The sequence below is a fragment of the Nerophis ophidion genome, linkage group LG11 (assembly GCF_033978795.1).
Source record: "Nerophis ophidion isolate RoL-2023_Sa linkage group LG11, RoL_Noph_v1.0, whole genome shotgun sequence".
NCBI lineage: Eukaryota > Metazoa > Chordata > Actinopteri > Syngnathiformes > Syngnathidae > Nerophis > Nerophis ophidion.
The window spans coordinates 3,084,946-3,101,187 of NC_084621.1; the positions used below are offsets into that span (position 1 = coordinate 3,084,946).

At 40.8% G+C, this 16,242-nt stretch overlaps 1 protein-coding gene across 1 annotated transcript; it reads right to left on the reverse strand.

The window, feature by feature from the left end:
* Positions 1 to 10,793: 10,793 nt before the first annotated feature.
* Positions 10,794 to 15,861, reverse strand: nppcl (natriuretic peptide C-like). The gene is made up of 3 exons (XM_061914916.1): positions 14,399 to 15,861; positions 11,483 to 11,636; positions 10,794 to 11,388 (listed from the first exon to the last, which is right to left on the reverse strand). The coding sequence occupies exons 2-3, from the start codon at positions 11,585 to 11,587 to the stop codon at positions 11,113 to 11,115; spliced, it is 381 nt and encodes a 126-aa protein (XP_061770900.1). The 5' UTR covers positions 11,588 to 11,636; positions 14,399 to 15,861; the 3' UTR covers positions 10,794 to 11,112.
* Positions 15,862 to 16,242: the final 381 nt, after the last annotated feature.

Below are 16,242 nucleotides of genomic sequence, written 5' to 3' on the forward strand. Positions count from 1 at the left end.
AGGGACAACACAGATAGACAGACAACATTCACACACTAGGGCCAATTTAGTGTTGCCAATCAACCTATCCCCAGGTGCATGTCTTTGGAAGTGGGAGGAAGCCGGAGTACCCGGAGGGAACCCACGCAGTCACGGGGAGAACATGCAAACTCCACACAGAAAGATCCCGAGCCTGGATTTGAACCCAGGACTGCAGGACCTTTGTATTGTGAGGCAGACACACTAACCCCTCTGCCACCGTGAAGCCCTATATTTATATATAAATATAAAAATATGTATATATATAAAATGTCTGCACCACTGCTGCCCGCCTTCAGGGTCCCTCTATGACCTTCTCACACACTCACAGAGAAGGATCATATCCCTTTCTGCCTTACAGTGACATTTCATGTCCAAAGACCACGACCCTTCACTTTTATACTGCATGTGGACCCTCAGACTGACCCTTCACTTGTTCTGCAACAGTCTTGTAATTCACATCCAAACCAAAAAAGGCCTTTAATTGAAAATAGTTAGAAAATTCATGACATTCTTGGCAGCCCCTGTAGGTTGTGTTCAAAATGCTTTGGAATACATCCATCCATTTTCTACTGCTTATTCCCTTTGGGGTCGCTGGTGCCTATCTCAGCTACAAACGGGCAGAAGGCGGGGTGCACCCTGGACAAGTCGCCACTTCATCGCAGCTTTGCAATACATGTTAGCCTATATCAGTGGTTCTCAAATGGGGGTACGCGTACCCCTGGGGGTACTTGAAGGTATGCCGAGGGGTACGTGAGATTTTTTTTAAATATTCTAAAAATAGCAACAATTAAAAAATCCTTTATAAATATAATTATTGAATAATGCTTCACGGTGGCAGAGGGGTTAGTGCATCTGCCTCACAATACGAAGGTCCTGCAGTCCTGGGTTCAAATCCAGGCTCGGGATCTTTCTGTGTGGAGTTTGCATGTTCTCCCCGTGACTGCGTGGGTTCCCTCCAGGTACTCCGGCTTCCTCCCACTTCCAAAGACATGCACCTGGGGATAGGTTGATTGGCAACACTAAATTGGCCCTAGTGTGTGAATGTTGTCTGTCTATCTGTGTTGGCCCTGCGATGAGGTGGCGACTTGTCCAGGGTGTACCCCGCCTTCCGCCCGATTGTAGCTGAGATAGGCGCCAGCGCCCCCCGCGACCCCGAAAGGGAATAAGCGGTAGAAAATGGATGGATGGATGGACTTCAACAAAATATGAATGTAAGTTCATAAAGTGTGAAAAGAAATACAACAATGCAATATTCAGTGTTGACAGCTAGATTTTTGTGGACATGTTCCATAAATATTGATGTTAAAGATTTCTTTTTTGTGAAGAAATGTTTAGAAGTAAGTTGATGAACCCAGATGGATCTCTATTACAATCCCCAAAGAGGGCACTTTAAGTTGATGATTACTTCTATGTGAAGAAATCTTTATTTATAATTGAATCACTTCTTTATTTTTCAACAAGTTTTTAGTTATTTTTATATCTTTTTTTCCAAATAGTTCAAGAAAGACCACTACAAATGAGCAATATTTTGCACTGTTATACAATTTAATAAATCAGAAACTGATGACATAGTGCTGTATTTTACTTCTTTATCTCTTTTTTTTTTCAACCAAAAATGCTTTGCTCTGATTAGGGGGTACTTGAATTAAAAACATGTTCACAGGGGGTACATCACTGAAAAAAGGTTGAGAACCACTGGCCTAGATCACAAAACCCAAAACCAGTGAATTTGGCACATTGTGTAATTCTTAAATAAGAACAGAATACAAGGATTTGCAAATCCTTTTCAACTGACATTACATTGAATAAACTGCAAACACAAGATATTTAATGTTCCAACTGAGAAACTTATTTTTTTTGTGCAAATAATCATTAACTTTGAATTTAATGAAAGCAACACAGGGGCATTTTTACCACTGTGTTACATGGCCTTTCCTTTTAACAACACTCAGTGAAGGTTTGGGAACTGAGGAGACCTTTTTTTTAAGCATTTAAGGTGGAATTATTTCCGTTTCTTGATGTACATCTTAAGTTGTTCAACAGTTCGGGATCTCCGTTGTGGTAATTTAGGCTTTATATTGCACCCCAAGCTGTTGTAACACGTGGCTTGGCATTGTCTTGCTGAAATAAGCAGGGGCGTCCATGATAACGTTGCGTGGATGACAACATATGTTGCTCCAAAACCTGTATGTACCTTTCAGCATTAATGGTGCCTTCACAGATGTGTAAGTTACCCATGCCTTGGGCACTAATACACCCCCATACCATCACAGATGCTGGCTTTTCAACTTCGCACCTATAACAATCCGGATGGTTCTTTTCTTCTATAGTCCAGAGGACAGAACGTCCACAGTTTCCAAAAACAATTTGAAATGTGGACTCGTCAGACCACAGAATACTTTTCCACATTGCATCAGTCCATATTAGATGAGCTCGGGCCCAGAGAAGCCGGCTGCGTTTCTGGGTGTTGTTGATAAATTACTTTTGCTTTGCATTGTAACGTTTTAACTTGCAATAAGTGATGTCACAACCAAAATGTTGCAGGCATTCATTTCCAGATGAGCTAACATTTGCAAAAAATAACAAAGTTTTCCAGTTTGAATGTTTAGTATCTTGTCTTTGCAGTCCATCCAATTTGAATACAGGTTGAAAAGGATTTGCAAATCATTATATATTGTTTTTATTTACGACTTACACATTGTGCCAACTTCACTGGATTTGGGGTTTGTCATGCCCAAAGAAGTCCGTAAAGATATACTGAACATGGAGTATCATCCTTTTAAAGTGGCCAAAAATATCAAATATACTGTTTTAAATAAAACCTCTGCCTTGTTTTTTATGAACACTTAGGCCTACTGCGCTACTGTTTTTTTTATGTTGGCCATTATGTTGGTACATGACGTCCAAACGTCTGAGAACCACTGGCCTACATGTAACACAAATAAACACAAAGTATACAGTTTAGACTTTAGACTTTGGACAAAGATCAAGAGTCATGAACATCAAATTCCTACGTCTGGGCCACTGCAAAGACGGTTTGTTCGATGGTGGCCATGTTTTTCAACCAATTTTGCTCCAATCAGGGATGACCTGGATATCAGGAGATGGGCTGATCAATAACTTGTGTTTTTTTTATTTTTATGGCTTAAAAACATCTCTGCATGGACACTGGCGAATCAACTAATTGTCTAATACAGTAATTCTGAAATAGTGTAATGGCAAAGAACCACATGATAAAAGTACAGTGTTTTATTTTTCCTATATTCAACCACAGTGTTACTGTTCAAACTGTGTGCTATGTTACAGTGGATATTGTCAAAGTCTATTGGTGACGAACCCCAAGATGCAGAGATAGAGGCAGGCATGGAGTGAGAAAACATGATTTAATATAAATACTAAAACAAGAACAAACCAAAGGGGTACAACAAAAAGCGCGCACGTGGGCGGATAACAAACAAAAGGGTCTTTAGCATGGAAGCTAGAGAGAAACAAAAAGGAGCCTAGCGTGGAAGCTAGCGGGTAGCAAACAGAAAAAGTGGAAACAGCTAATGGCTAACAAGAAAACACGAAACAAAAGAGCTATGAGAAAACAAACTACAAATAGCTAACAGGAACAGCTTACAACTACGACGACAAGGACAAATAGTAGCACGACAGGTAGTAGCTGTAACGATGACATCGACACGACAGGTAGCAACGACAAGAGTGACATCGACAAATCAATAATCCAGCAGTGATTGGATGGAAAGACAGGTCTAAATAGGAGCGGACTGATTGACACCAGGTGTGGCCAAGTGCCAATCAGCCGCAGCTGAGGGGGAACACAGCACTCCGGGAGAAAGACAGGAAACCAACAAAATAAGAGTGCTGACAGGAACTACGCTGTCGTATTTTACGCTTCATAATGCGACACACATTTTCCATGGGAGACAGGTCTGGACTGCAGGCGGGCCAGGAAAGTACCCACACTCTTTTTTTTACAAACCACGCTGTTGTAACACTTGTCTTCCTGAAATAAGCAGGGGCGTCCATGATAACATTGCTTGGATGACAACATATGTTGCTCCAAAACCTGTATGGACCTTTCAGCATTAATGGTGCCTTCACAGATGTGTAAGTTACCCATGCCTTGGGCACTAATACACCCCCATACCATCACACATGCTGGCTTTTCAACTTTGCGCCTATAACAATCCAGAATGTTATTTTCCTCTTTGTTCCGGAGGACACCACGCCCACAGTTTCCAAATATAATTTGAAATGTGGACTCGTCAGACCACAGAACACCTTTCCACTTTGCATCAGTCCATCTTAGGTGAGCTCGGGCCCAGCCAAGCTGGCAGCGTTTCAGGATCTTGTTGATAAATGGGTTTTGCTTTGCATAGTAGAGTTTTAACTTGCACTTACAGATGTAGCGACCAACTGTGGTTACTGACAGTGGTTTTAAGAAGTGTTCCTTAGCCCTTGTGGTGATATCCTTTACACACTGATGTCGGTTTTTGATGAAGTACCGCCTGAGGGATCAAAGGTCCGCAATATCATCGCTTACGTGCAGTGATTTCTCCAGATTCTCTGAACTTTTTGATGATTTTACGGACCGTAGATGGTAAAATCCCTAAATTCCTTGCAATAGCTCGTTGAGAAATGTTGTTCTAAAACTGTTCGACAATTTGCTTACAAAGTGGTGACCCTCACCCCATCCTTGTTTGTGAATTACTTAGCATTTCATGGAAGCTGCTTTTATACCCAATCATGGCACCCACCTGTTCCCAATTAGCCTGCACACCTGTGGGATGTTCCAAATAAGTGTTTGATGAGCATTTATCCAACTTTATCAGTATTTATTGCCACCTTTCCCAACTTCTTTGTCATGTGTTGCTGGCATCAAATTCTAAACTTAATAATTATTTGCGCAAAACAAAAAAGTTTATCAGTTTGAACATCAAATATGTTGTCTTTGTAGCATATTCAACTGAATATGGGTTGAAAATGATTTGCAAATCATTGTATTCTGTTTATATTTACATCTAACACAATTTCCCAACTCATATGGAAACGGGGTTTGTATAATTAATAAGTTCTAATTTAACCGCAACCCACAGTGAGCGCCACAAATTTACCTCATGAGGTGTCTTTTCACAATAGTCAACATTTCCACACATGCAGTTTGCAATATGTTGACTTTTTTATTGTGCCCCGCTATCAGCTGTATGTTTGCAGACGTGCCAGCGGAGCTGACAGAAGGTCGGCATGCGTGCCTGCTCTGCAGCTTAAGGTCAAAGAGGGGAAGGAAAGGTCAGGCTAAGTTTAGACGGCGTCTGGCAGAGCAACATTTTACTTTTAGGACTACAGGAAATGCTGCTTCTTGTGTGATAAATGTGCCAAACATCACAGGGAGAGAAAAGAGATTCTATTGGGATTTAATCACAGGTTGGTTTTACGAACAGAAGGTGTGAGGTAAATGAACATTAGAAAACTCCCAACGGCACATTTTGGATTTAATTTAATCGACTGATATTTAAATGAATGAGTTATTATAACAAAAAAACATTTAGACGTGATTAAAGCAACTTGATAACTTGGGTAAAGAAAGTCCAGTGTAAGTAAAGTCCTTTTGAGGCAGTAGCATTGAAAATGTTAGGATTTGTCGCCATCTAGTGGTACTTAATCAATCATCCATCCATCCATCATCTTCCGCTTATCCGAGGTCGGGTCGCGGGGGCAGCAGCCTAAGCAGGGAAACCCAGACTTCCCTTTCCCCAGCCACTTCGTCCAGCTCTTCCCGGGGGATCCCGAGGCGTTCCCAGGCCAGCCGGGAGACATAGTCTTCCCAACGTGTCCTGGGTCTTCCCCGTGGCCTCCTACCGGTTGGACGTGCCCTAAACACCTCCCTAGGGAGGCGTTCGGGTGGCATCCTGACCAGATGCCCGAACCACCTCATCTGGCTCCTCTCGATGTGAAGGAGCAGCGGCTTTACTTTGAGTTCCTCCCGGATGGCAGAGCTTCTCACCCTATCTCTAAGGGAGAGACCCGCCACACGGCGGAGGAAACTCATTTGGGCCGATTGTACCCGTGATCTTATCCTTTCGGTCATGACCCAAAGCTCAATCAAAGCTTAATCAATCAATCAATGTTTATTTATATAGACCTGGCCGATGAGGTAGCGACTTGTCCAGGGTGTACCCCGCCTTCTGCCCGATTGTAGCTGAGATAGGCACCAGCGCCCCCAAAGGGAATAAGCGGTAGGAAATGGATGGATGGAAATCACAAGTGTCTCAAAGGGCCGCACAAACCACAACGACATTCTCGGTAGAGCCCACATAAGGGCCAGGAAAAACTCACCCCAGTGGGACGTCGACAATGATGACTATGAGAAACCTTGGAGAGGACCGCATATGTGGGCATCCCCCCTAGGGCAGTGGTCTCCAACCACCGGGCCGTGGCCTGATTGGTACCGGGCCGCAGAAGAATTTTTTATTCATTTTTATTAAAAAATAATAATAATAATAAATAAAAATAAACATTTTTTTTTTCTTAATTAAATCAACATAAAAAACACAATATACACTTACAATTAGTGCACCAACCACAAAAACCTCACTTTTAAATGACAAAAACGTGCCTTTTTCATGACAAAGGAAAAAAAAAAAAAAAAAAAGGACAAAATATTAAGCGTTGACCGGTCTGCGCCTACAAAAAGGTTGAGGACCACTGACCCAGGGGACCGAAAGCAATGGATGACGAAAGAAAGAAACAAAATTACTGCAGTATACAATTAAACCTTTGTTAGCAAATAAACAAGTATAAAAGAGTGTATTTAGTTTAATAAATACATAATTTGAATCAGTATTTTTATTATTTTTTCATGTCTACAGTGCGTTTATCGATTTTATTTACTTCCTGGTAGGGTACCAGTACCAAAATGTATTTCGATATTTTTCTAAATAAAGGAGACCACAAAAAATGTAATTATTGTCTTTGTTTTAACAAAAAATATTACTTATTGCGATTTTGTCCTTAAATAAACTAATGAACACATGAGACAATTTGTCTTTTAGTAGTGAGTAAACAAAAAAAACAAAGGCTCCTAATTTAGCTGCTGACATATAACATATTGTGTCATTTATCTACCGATGACCATGGATGAAGTACTGGCTGTCCAGAGTCGAGACCCAGGATGGACCGCTCGTCGGGACCCAGGATGGACCGCTCGCCTGTATCGGTTGGGGACATCTCTACGCTGCTGATCCGCTTGAGATGGTTTCCTGTGGACGGGACTCTCGCTGCTGTGTTGGAGCCACTATGGATTGAACTTTCACAGTATCATGTTAGACCCGCTCGACATCCATTGCTTTCGGTCCCCTAGAGAGGGGGGGTTGCCCACATCTGAGGTCCTCTCCAAGGTTTCTCATAGTCAGCATTGTCACTGGCGTCCCACTGGATGTGAATTCTCCCTGCCCACTGGGTGTGAGTTTTCCTTGCCCTTTTGTGGGTTCTTCCGAGGATGTTGTAGTCGTAATGATTTGTGCAGTCCTTTGAGACATTTGTGATTTGGGGCTATATAAATAAACATTGATTGATTGATATTATTTGGTCAACATTAAGGACAAGTGGTAGAAATTTAATTATTAATCTATTTGTTCATTTACTGTTAAAATCTGATTACTTTATCTTTTAACATTTAACTCTAATTACACTTCTGTTAAATGTATTAATCACTTATTTTTCTGTTGTTTGGATGCTTTACATTAGTTTTGGATGATACAACAAATGTTGGTATCGATCCGATACCAAGTAGTTACAGACTCATACAATGGTCATAATTTAAGTCCTCATGTGTCCAGGGACATATTTCCTGAGTTTATGAACATAATATAATTTTTTTTAAAACTGAAAAATATTTTGTGATGTAAAAAAATATTGATGTAATCATAGTAGTTTCGACTAGATACACTTCTCTACTTTTGTGTATTTCCTTGTAATTGCTTTCCACCATAGCAGTTGAAAAATGTGCATACCATGGTGTCATGTCATGATATCTGCGTCAAAGGTTTGTCAAGACAGCAACACCAAGCTCAAAACGGCTCCCAGACTGCAAGTAGTGGTCACGAGAGATAGGCGATACGGCCTAAAGTACAATATATTATTTGGTATATAAATGATTACGAAACCATTTCAAAACAGGTTACAAAGTCTCTTAACTTAGCTTCTGACATATGCAGTAACACTGCGCCGCTTTTGGTAGTATTATTTCATCAAAACTATTAATATACTTGCTAATTTACTGATAATGGTCTGTTGTAATGTGGTTCAAACTCCATCTGTTCAAATGTAATCAACACTTATTCTTCTGCTATTGATACTTCACATTTGTTTTGGGCAGCTATACAAATTTGGGTTTCAATATCCAATACCAAGTATAGTAACAGGGGAAGTAGTGGTCATACCAATGCTGATTGTTTCTAATGTCTTTGAATGATTACATTTTTTATCAAAATTATAATAGACAAAAACACAAAATGGAATTGTAACAATATTAAATACATGAGAAAATTACATATAATTATTTGAGCAAAATAAAGTGAATAGTGCCTCACAATACGAAGTTCCTGCAGTCCTGGGTTCAAATCCAGGCTCGGGATCTTTCTGTGTGGAGTTTGCATGTTCTCCCCGTGACTGCGTGGGTTCCCTCCGGGTACTCCGGCTTCCTCCCACTTCCAAAGACATGCACCTGGGGATAGGTTGATTGGCAACACTAAATTGGCCCTAGTGTGTGAATGTTGTCTATCTATCTGTGTTGGCCCTGCGATGAGGGGGCGACTTGTCCAGGGTGTACACCGCCTTCCGCCCGATTGTAGCTGAGATAGGCGCCAGCGCCCCCCGCAATCCCAAAAGGGAATAAGCGGTAGAAAATGGATGGAAGTGCAAAAACTACAAAAGGCTCCAATTTTAAATCCTCTGGGTTTTGTCATCAAAGTCCTGTTTCCAGGAACTTATTTCCTGAGAGTGTAAACAAAAAAAATTCCCCAAATTTATTTTGTGATGAAAAAAATTACCGCTCTAATCACCATAGAATCATATACTTTCACTCCAGCTCAGTGGTTAGCATTGTTTCTTTTACCTCCCTACAGTGTTCAGAGGCACATTTTAGTCATACATCAACCCTTAAAATGTAACACGGAACGACACAGGAGGTCCTTCATACCGACTGTATAATGCAGATGTTCCTTCTTGACTGCACTTAAATGTAGAATATATTTATATTAGTCATATATATGTTAATTATTATTATTGTTTATTGTGAGCAAACTGTGGTGCTGAATTTCCCCCAGGGATCAATTAAGTACTTTCTATTCTATTCTTAAGTGACGATAATTCTAAGAAATAGTTTTTTGCCATCATAAAGAGGTTGAGTGATTTAGAAGCTGCTTCACACGATGGAGGGACACTAAGTGTGCTCGCTGCAGAGTACATGTTCGTTGCAGCGTGTCACGGTCAAATTTGCAGGACGCCAGATAGAGCCTGTAATCAACATGTACAATTACAATGTGGCAAAACAACTGAAATCCCTATTATTTGTTTAAATTATACATATGATATATATCCATCCATTTTTTACCTCTTATTCCCTTTGGGGTCGCGGGGGGCGCTGGTGCCTAGCTCAGCTACAATCGGGCAGAAGGCGGTGTACACCCTGGACAAGTCGCCACCTCATCGCCGGGCCAACACAGATAGACAGACAACATTCACAATCACACACATTATATATGTGTATATATATATACTAATATATGTATATAAATTAGTTTGTCTGTCACCCACCTGCATATTGTGGGCATGTTGGCAAATTCCTTGAGTGGCCGCTATACAGGTTTGATAGTATAGAACAGGGGTCAACATTTTGACTCAGGGACCGCAATGGGTTAGAATAATTTTGTCAGGCTCTCTCTGTGTGTGTGTGTGTGTGGACACCGAGAGTAACGAGCGGTAGAAAATGGATTAGAAAGGACAGATTTGGGCTTCACGGTGGCAGAGGGGTTAGTGCATCTGCCTCACAATACGAAGTTCCTTCAGTCCTGGGTTCAAATCCAGGCTCGGGATCTTCCTGTGTGGAGTTTGCATGTTCTCCCCGTGAATGCGTGGGTTCCCTCCGGGTACTCCGGCTTCCTCCCACTTCCAAAGACATGCACCTGGGGATAGGTTGATTGGCAACACCAAATTGGCCCTAGTGTGTGAATGTTGTCTGTCTATCTGTGTTGGCCCTGCGATGAGCTGGCGACTTGTCCAGGGTGTACCCCGCCTTCCACCCGATTGTAGCTGAGATAGGCGCCAGCGCCCCCCGCGACCCCAAAAGGGAATAAGCGGTAGAAAATGGATGGCTGGATGGAGAGATTTAAAAAAAATATATATATATATTTTTACTCTGGACTTTTTGCAGGCTGGATCCGGCTCGCGGGCCGTAGTTTGGGGACCACTGGTATTGAATTACAAATATTAAAACAACAGGTTCTGGAGCCAACATTTGTCATCCATCCCAGTCTCAGCATGTTTTTCCTCTCAAAATCCTACAACTTGTACTTCAAAAAACCAGTGGATTATAACATAGTGAAGGTATTTTGTATCTATAAAATTTGTGGCACGCGAGGACATTTTTACCTGTGTTTTGAAGTCACAAAGTGTAAAATATATATCTTTAAAAAGTACAAACATATTAAACATAAAATGAATAATGTTCCTATATCTCATTAAAATGTGTGACAGATAGGAAAAACAAAATGTCCAAATCTGTTTATTGATGCAAATCCATAGGTGAATAAACAGTGGGAAGTGTGCACATGTCCAGTAGTCTTTACTACACAACAGTTGACTATGATTTGCAAACAAAAGCTATACATGATTTACTATTAACAGGAGTTTTACAATGAGCATATGTTGCTTGATGACATTCTAAAACTTACACATGAAAGCATATAAAGCTGCACTATTCAAACAGTGATAAACTTCTACTAGCATGGTAACTAACATGTCAAATTCCTTTTACCTTCCAGCATCCAAAACGGTGACTGCAGTCTGTTCCGGTGCACATTTCTACTAGCAGCCCAATCCGCTCATGGACCCGATTCGGTCCAGTTTGAGACCAAAGCAACCTCGGTTCCATCCCCTTCGCGAGCGATGCTCTGTTTCCGCTCGCTTCTGATTGGCCATGGCCTCTCTGAGGAGGCGGAGCCAGGGTGTCTCCGCCTGGACGTCGACCCACTTGGCGGGGAACTCTAAAGCTTTGGAGTCGGAGGACAAGGTGGACTGCTCCTCTGCCGGGCTGTTTAAGAGGTTCTCCAAGTCGTAATGGTCCAGCAGCTGCTCCATTAACTTCACGTTATAAAAAAAATTAAATTAGAAGAGACAATAATTTAATAGTGGAGACATTTCATTATTCTCCCACCGACAACAACCAAGTGCATACCTGTGCGCTGCTATCAGGAGGAGGGTGCAGCACGCGAGCCTCCGAGGTGTCAAGGGGGGCCATGATGAGCAGAGTGGCCCCCAGCAACAAGGGACAAAGCAACATGGCAGCACAGGTGATGAGCTGGACAACTGGAAACAGCAGCTGCTAGAGACTAAATGGTTGAAAACAATTACTTTTTTTTTTTTTGCAGAGGCAGTTTGCTCATCAGTACATGAAAAGGACATCAATGGTTTAAATCAGGGGTCTCAAACTCAATGTACCTGGGGGCCACTGGATACAGAAACTGGGTGAGGCTGGGCCGGAAGAAAATATTTCTTAAAAAATTCTAACTTGCATTTTTTAATGAATTCACCTTCTTTGAATGGCTTTCCCGCCCTGGCAACATACTTGCCAACTCTCACGATCTTTCCGGAAAACACCCGAATATCAGTACCCCTCCGGACAACTTCCCGGGGTAATCATTCTGTCGGTTTTCACCCGGACAACAATATTAAGGGCATACCGTGATGGCACTGCCTTTAGCGTCCTCGACAACCTGCCGTCTCGTCTGCTTTTCCACCATACAAACAGTGTGCCGGCCCAGTCACATATTGTCTGAGGCTTCTGCAGACCCACGGAAGCGACTGCAAGACATACTTTATCAACAGCCATAAAGGTCACACTGAGGGTGGCCGTATAAACAACTTTATCACTGTTACAAATATGCGCCACACTGTGAACCCACACCAAACAAGAATGAGAAACACATTTTGCACCGTAACACAACAGAACAAATACCCAGAATCCCATGCAGCCCTAACTCTTCCGGGCTACAATATAGACCCCCAACCACGCCCCCTATTGTAGCCCGGAAGAGTTAGTGCTGCATTGGATTCTGGGTATTTGTTCTGTTGTGTTTATGTTGTGTTACGGTGCGGGTGTTCTCCCAAAATGTGTTTGTCATTCTTGTTTGGTGTGGGTTCACAGTGTGGCGCAGATTTGTAACAGTGTTAAAGTTGTTTATACGGCCACCCTCAGTGTGACCTGTGTGGCTGTTGATCAACTATGTCTTGCAGTCGCTTACTGCGTCTACAGAAGCCAAATACAACATGTGGCTGGGCTGGCATGCTGTTTGTACAGGCCTCCAAGGTGCCCCCTTAAAATTGTTGTTTGAGTAAAATTCGGGAGAATGTTTACCCCTGGAGGGGCATTGAAAATTGATAGTCTCCCGGAAAATTCGAGGGTATACAAGTATGGCGCTGTAAAGCGCCATTCATATAAAACTCGGGGGCCGCACCAACATTAAATTTTCATATTAAGGTGCGGCCCGCATAATAACGTCTCGCAGGCCGCAATTGGCCCGCGGGCCGCGTGTTTGAGACCCCTGGTTTGAATTCTACAGCAGACTTCATTATGGACACTGTAGTGTTATGGGCAAAGAACCAAAACAAATATTTTTTATCTGCTTGCATCAGTAAAGAAAACTTTTTTTTTAGGACTTAGGTCTTTTGGGACTTAAACATTTCTCTACATCTATCAATAATCTCAAAAATACATCCATCCATCCATTTTCTACCGCTTATTCCCTTTTGGGGTCGCGGGGGGCGCTGGCGCCTATCTCAGCTACAATCGGGCGGAAGGCGGGGTACACCCCACAAAAAACTAAAACATTATCTTAAGAATTATTTACAAATAAAGTACAAAACATGTTTTATTCCTTTAAAATGTCGAACAAATTATTTTTATGGGGTTTAATGAATAAACTAATGTAAAATAATTTGATTCAAATGTATTTGAAAAAAAAAAACAGTAAGAAATGAGAACATCCCTCTTTAGGGTTACAATAATGCAGTGGTTCTCAACCTTCTTTCAGTGATGTACCCCCTGTGAAATTTTTTTAAATTCAAGTACCCCCTAATCAGAGGAAAGCATTTTTGGTTGAAAAAAAAGAGATAAAAGAAGTAAAATACAGCACTATGTCATCAGTTTCTGATTTATTAAATTGTATAACAGTGCAAAATATTGCTCATTTGTAGTGGTCTTTCTTGAACTATTTGGAAAAAAATACATATAAAAATAACTAAAAAAAAAAAACAAGTGATTCAATTATAAAAAAAAGATTTCTACACATAGAAGTAATCATCAACTTAAAGTGCCCTCTTTGGGGATTGTAATAGAGATCCATCTGGATTCATGAACTTAATTCTAAAAAAACTTACAAAAAAAAAGAAATCTTTAACATCAATATTTATGGAACATGTACACAAAAATCTAGCTGTCAACACTGAATATTGCATTGTTGCATTTCTTTTCAGTTTATGAACTTACATTCATATTTTGTTGAAATATTCAATAAATATATTTATGAACGATTTTTCAATTGTTGCTATTTTTAGAATTTTTTAAAATCACACGTACCCCTTGGCATACCTTCAAGTACCCCCAGGGGTACACGTACCCCCATTTGGGAACCACTGCAATTATGTAGCTGAGATAGGTGCCAGCGCCCCCCGTGACCTCAAAAGGGAATAAGCGGTAGAAAATGGATGGATGGATGCAATTATGTATTGACTTAATTTTCAAAAAATACAAAAAACAAAAACGGATTTACTAATAAAAGAAAACATTTATAAAAAAAATGGTAACTTGATTTTTTTTTAAGGTAGGGATAAGCATCACATTGTAGTGTTGAAAGAAAAGTTATAAAAAAGTGAGATTAAATAAAAAAGTGAATAAATTATTAATTAAACATCATTTGCACAGTATAAAATGTTCAATAAAAAAAACAAAATACAAGAAAATACTCCAAAATGCAACAATTGTGTACAAATACTAAGACAAAACAGAATGAAGATATTTGCAATTCAGGTTGTAGAAATATTCAACACAAAAAGAATGCAGAAAGTTTATTTTGCCAATGAAAAGCATGCCCACCTGGTTGGTTGTAGTGCACGGATATCTTCTTGTGGACGTCTTCTGCGCTTACTGCCTCTTCTCCATCTCCACTCTGAGCTACCTCTCACTTGTTGGCACCTGCTAAGAGCATCACTATCTCACTGGGCAGGCCACGCCTCCTTTTCCTCCTCCTCCTCAGTCGCTCTGTGGTAAAATTGAAAAGATTTTTTCCCCATCCTGCTGCTGCTGGCATAGGATGAATACTAAGGCATGATCTAGTTTTATAGAATACACCATGTTTTCTTTGGATGTCTTCTTTACTGGGTGCAAAGCCAGAGGTCTGCAGCTAACTAAGACACGGTGATCTCGTCACCTTTGTCTCCGGTCTTTCCCCAGCATGCCCTGACCTTGCTGTTTGGTAAGTTACAGCCTGTCAGTGCCATCTGCTCCGCACAACCCCTGCCGTGGAATTATAACACTATGGCGCAAAAGCAGTCAAGTTCAGCAGCCCCTGATTATTACCTCTGTAATCAACTGAAGTGGCACCCAGAGAATGGCTCATTTTCAAGCATTTAAATTAAAAGTTGGATGCATTTATGATGCGGAATGGTTATGTAAAGGGGCATATAACCCTCTTATCTTTTTGGGAGACAATGTGTGGAGGGCGGTAGGCGAAAGAGATTAGCGGTTAGGGGGGTTAAACTACTGTGCATGTGATGTCACTGAAAAAGACCGTGGGAGGTGAAAAAGTAGGCAGCAGGGAAGGGGGAGAAAAATCACCAGCAGGGACATTGAAGAAGATTGATTATTGAAGAGAAGCCAACCTGTTGGAAAATAAATGCCAGATGAATGATGGGGAATAAAAAAGTTTGTTAGTAAACAGGGAAATGATGGAAGGCACTACTGGATGAAAGGAGGAGCGTACATGGTGATGCCTGTAGTGATGGTGCAGGAAAGCAGCAGTTTTAAAAGTACCAAGCAGACCCAGAACACTAAGGATGGTGCAGCAGTTGGAAAGAAAAAAAAAAATAATAATAACACAAGTTTTTAAACATAAAGGTCAAATTCATAGATTTTTTTAGAATGTTTAGGACGATAGGCAAACATGAGATTACACTCTTCTCATTCTCAGTGCCAAACTTTGAAAACCTGTGTTGTAAATCTCAAGGACCTAACCCAGGGGTCCCCAGACCACGGCCCGCGGGCCAGACACGGCTCACCAGCTTTCAAAAGCCATCCCGGATTGAATTATTTATTTTAAATCTGTCCTTTCTAATCCATTTTCTACCGCTTGTTATTCTGTCTCCTAGCTGCTCAGGCAAAACCTATAGTCTAAAAATTAATTTCCCCATCGATAACGTGACATCACACTCGCGCCGCAGTGTTGGGTTAGAGTGTGGCAAGTGCGCATTTTTTTCAGTCAATTAATGTGCGAGTAAAATATATATATATATTAGAGGTGTGGGAAAAAATCGATTCGAATTCATCCAACAAACCACTACACAGCAATACCATAACAATGAAATCCAATTCCAAAACCAAACCTGACCCAGCAACACTCAGAACTGCAATAAACAGAGCAATTGAGAGGAGACACAAACACGACAAAAAACAAACCAAAAGTAGTGGAACAAAAATGAATATTATCAACAACAGTATCAATATTAGTTATAATTTCAGCATAGCAATGATTAAAAATCCCTCATTCACATTATTATTAGACATTTATAAAAAAAAAAAAAGAACAATAGTGTCACAGTGGCTTACACTTGCATGGCATCTCATAAGCTGGACAACACACTGTGTCCAATGTTTTCACAAAGATAAAATAAGTCAAATTTTTGGTTCGTTTAATAGTAAAAAGAAATTTACATTATTGCAAT

Coding starts and splice junctions, on each gene's coding strand:
- nppcl (XM_061914916.1), bottom strand. CDS start 11,587: ATGTTGCTTTGTCCCTTGTTGCTGGGGGCCACTCTGCTCATCATGGCC. Junction 11,389..11,482: donor CTCCTGATAGCAGCGCACAG/GTATGCACTTGG, acceptor TATAACGTGAAG/TTAATGGAGCAGCTGCTGGA.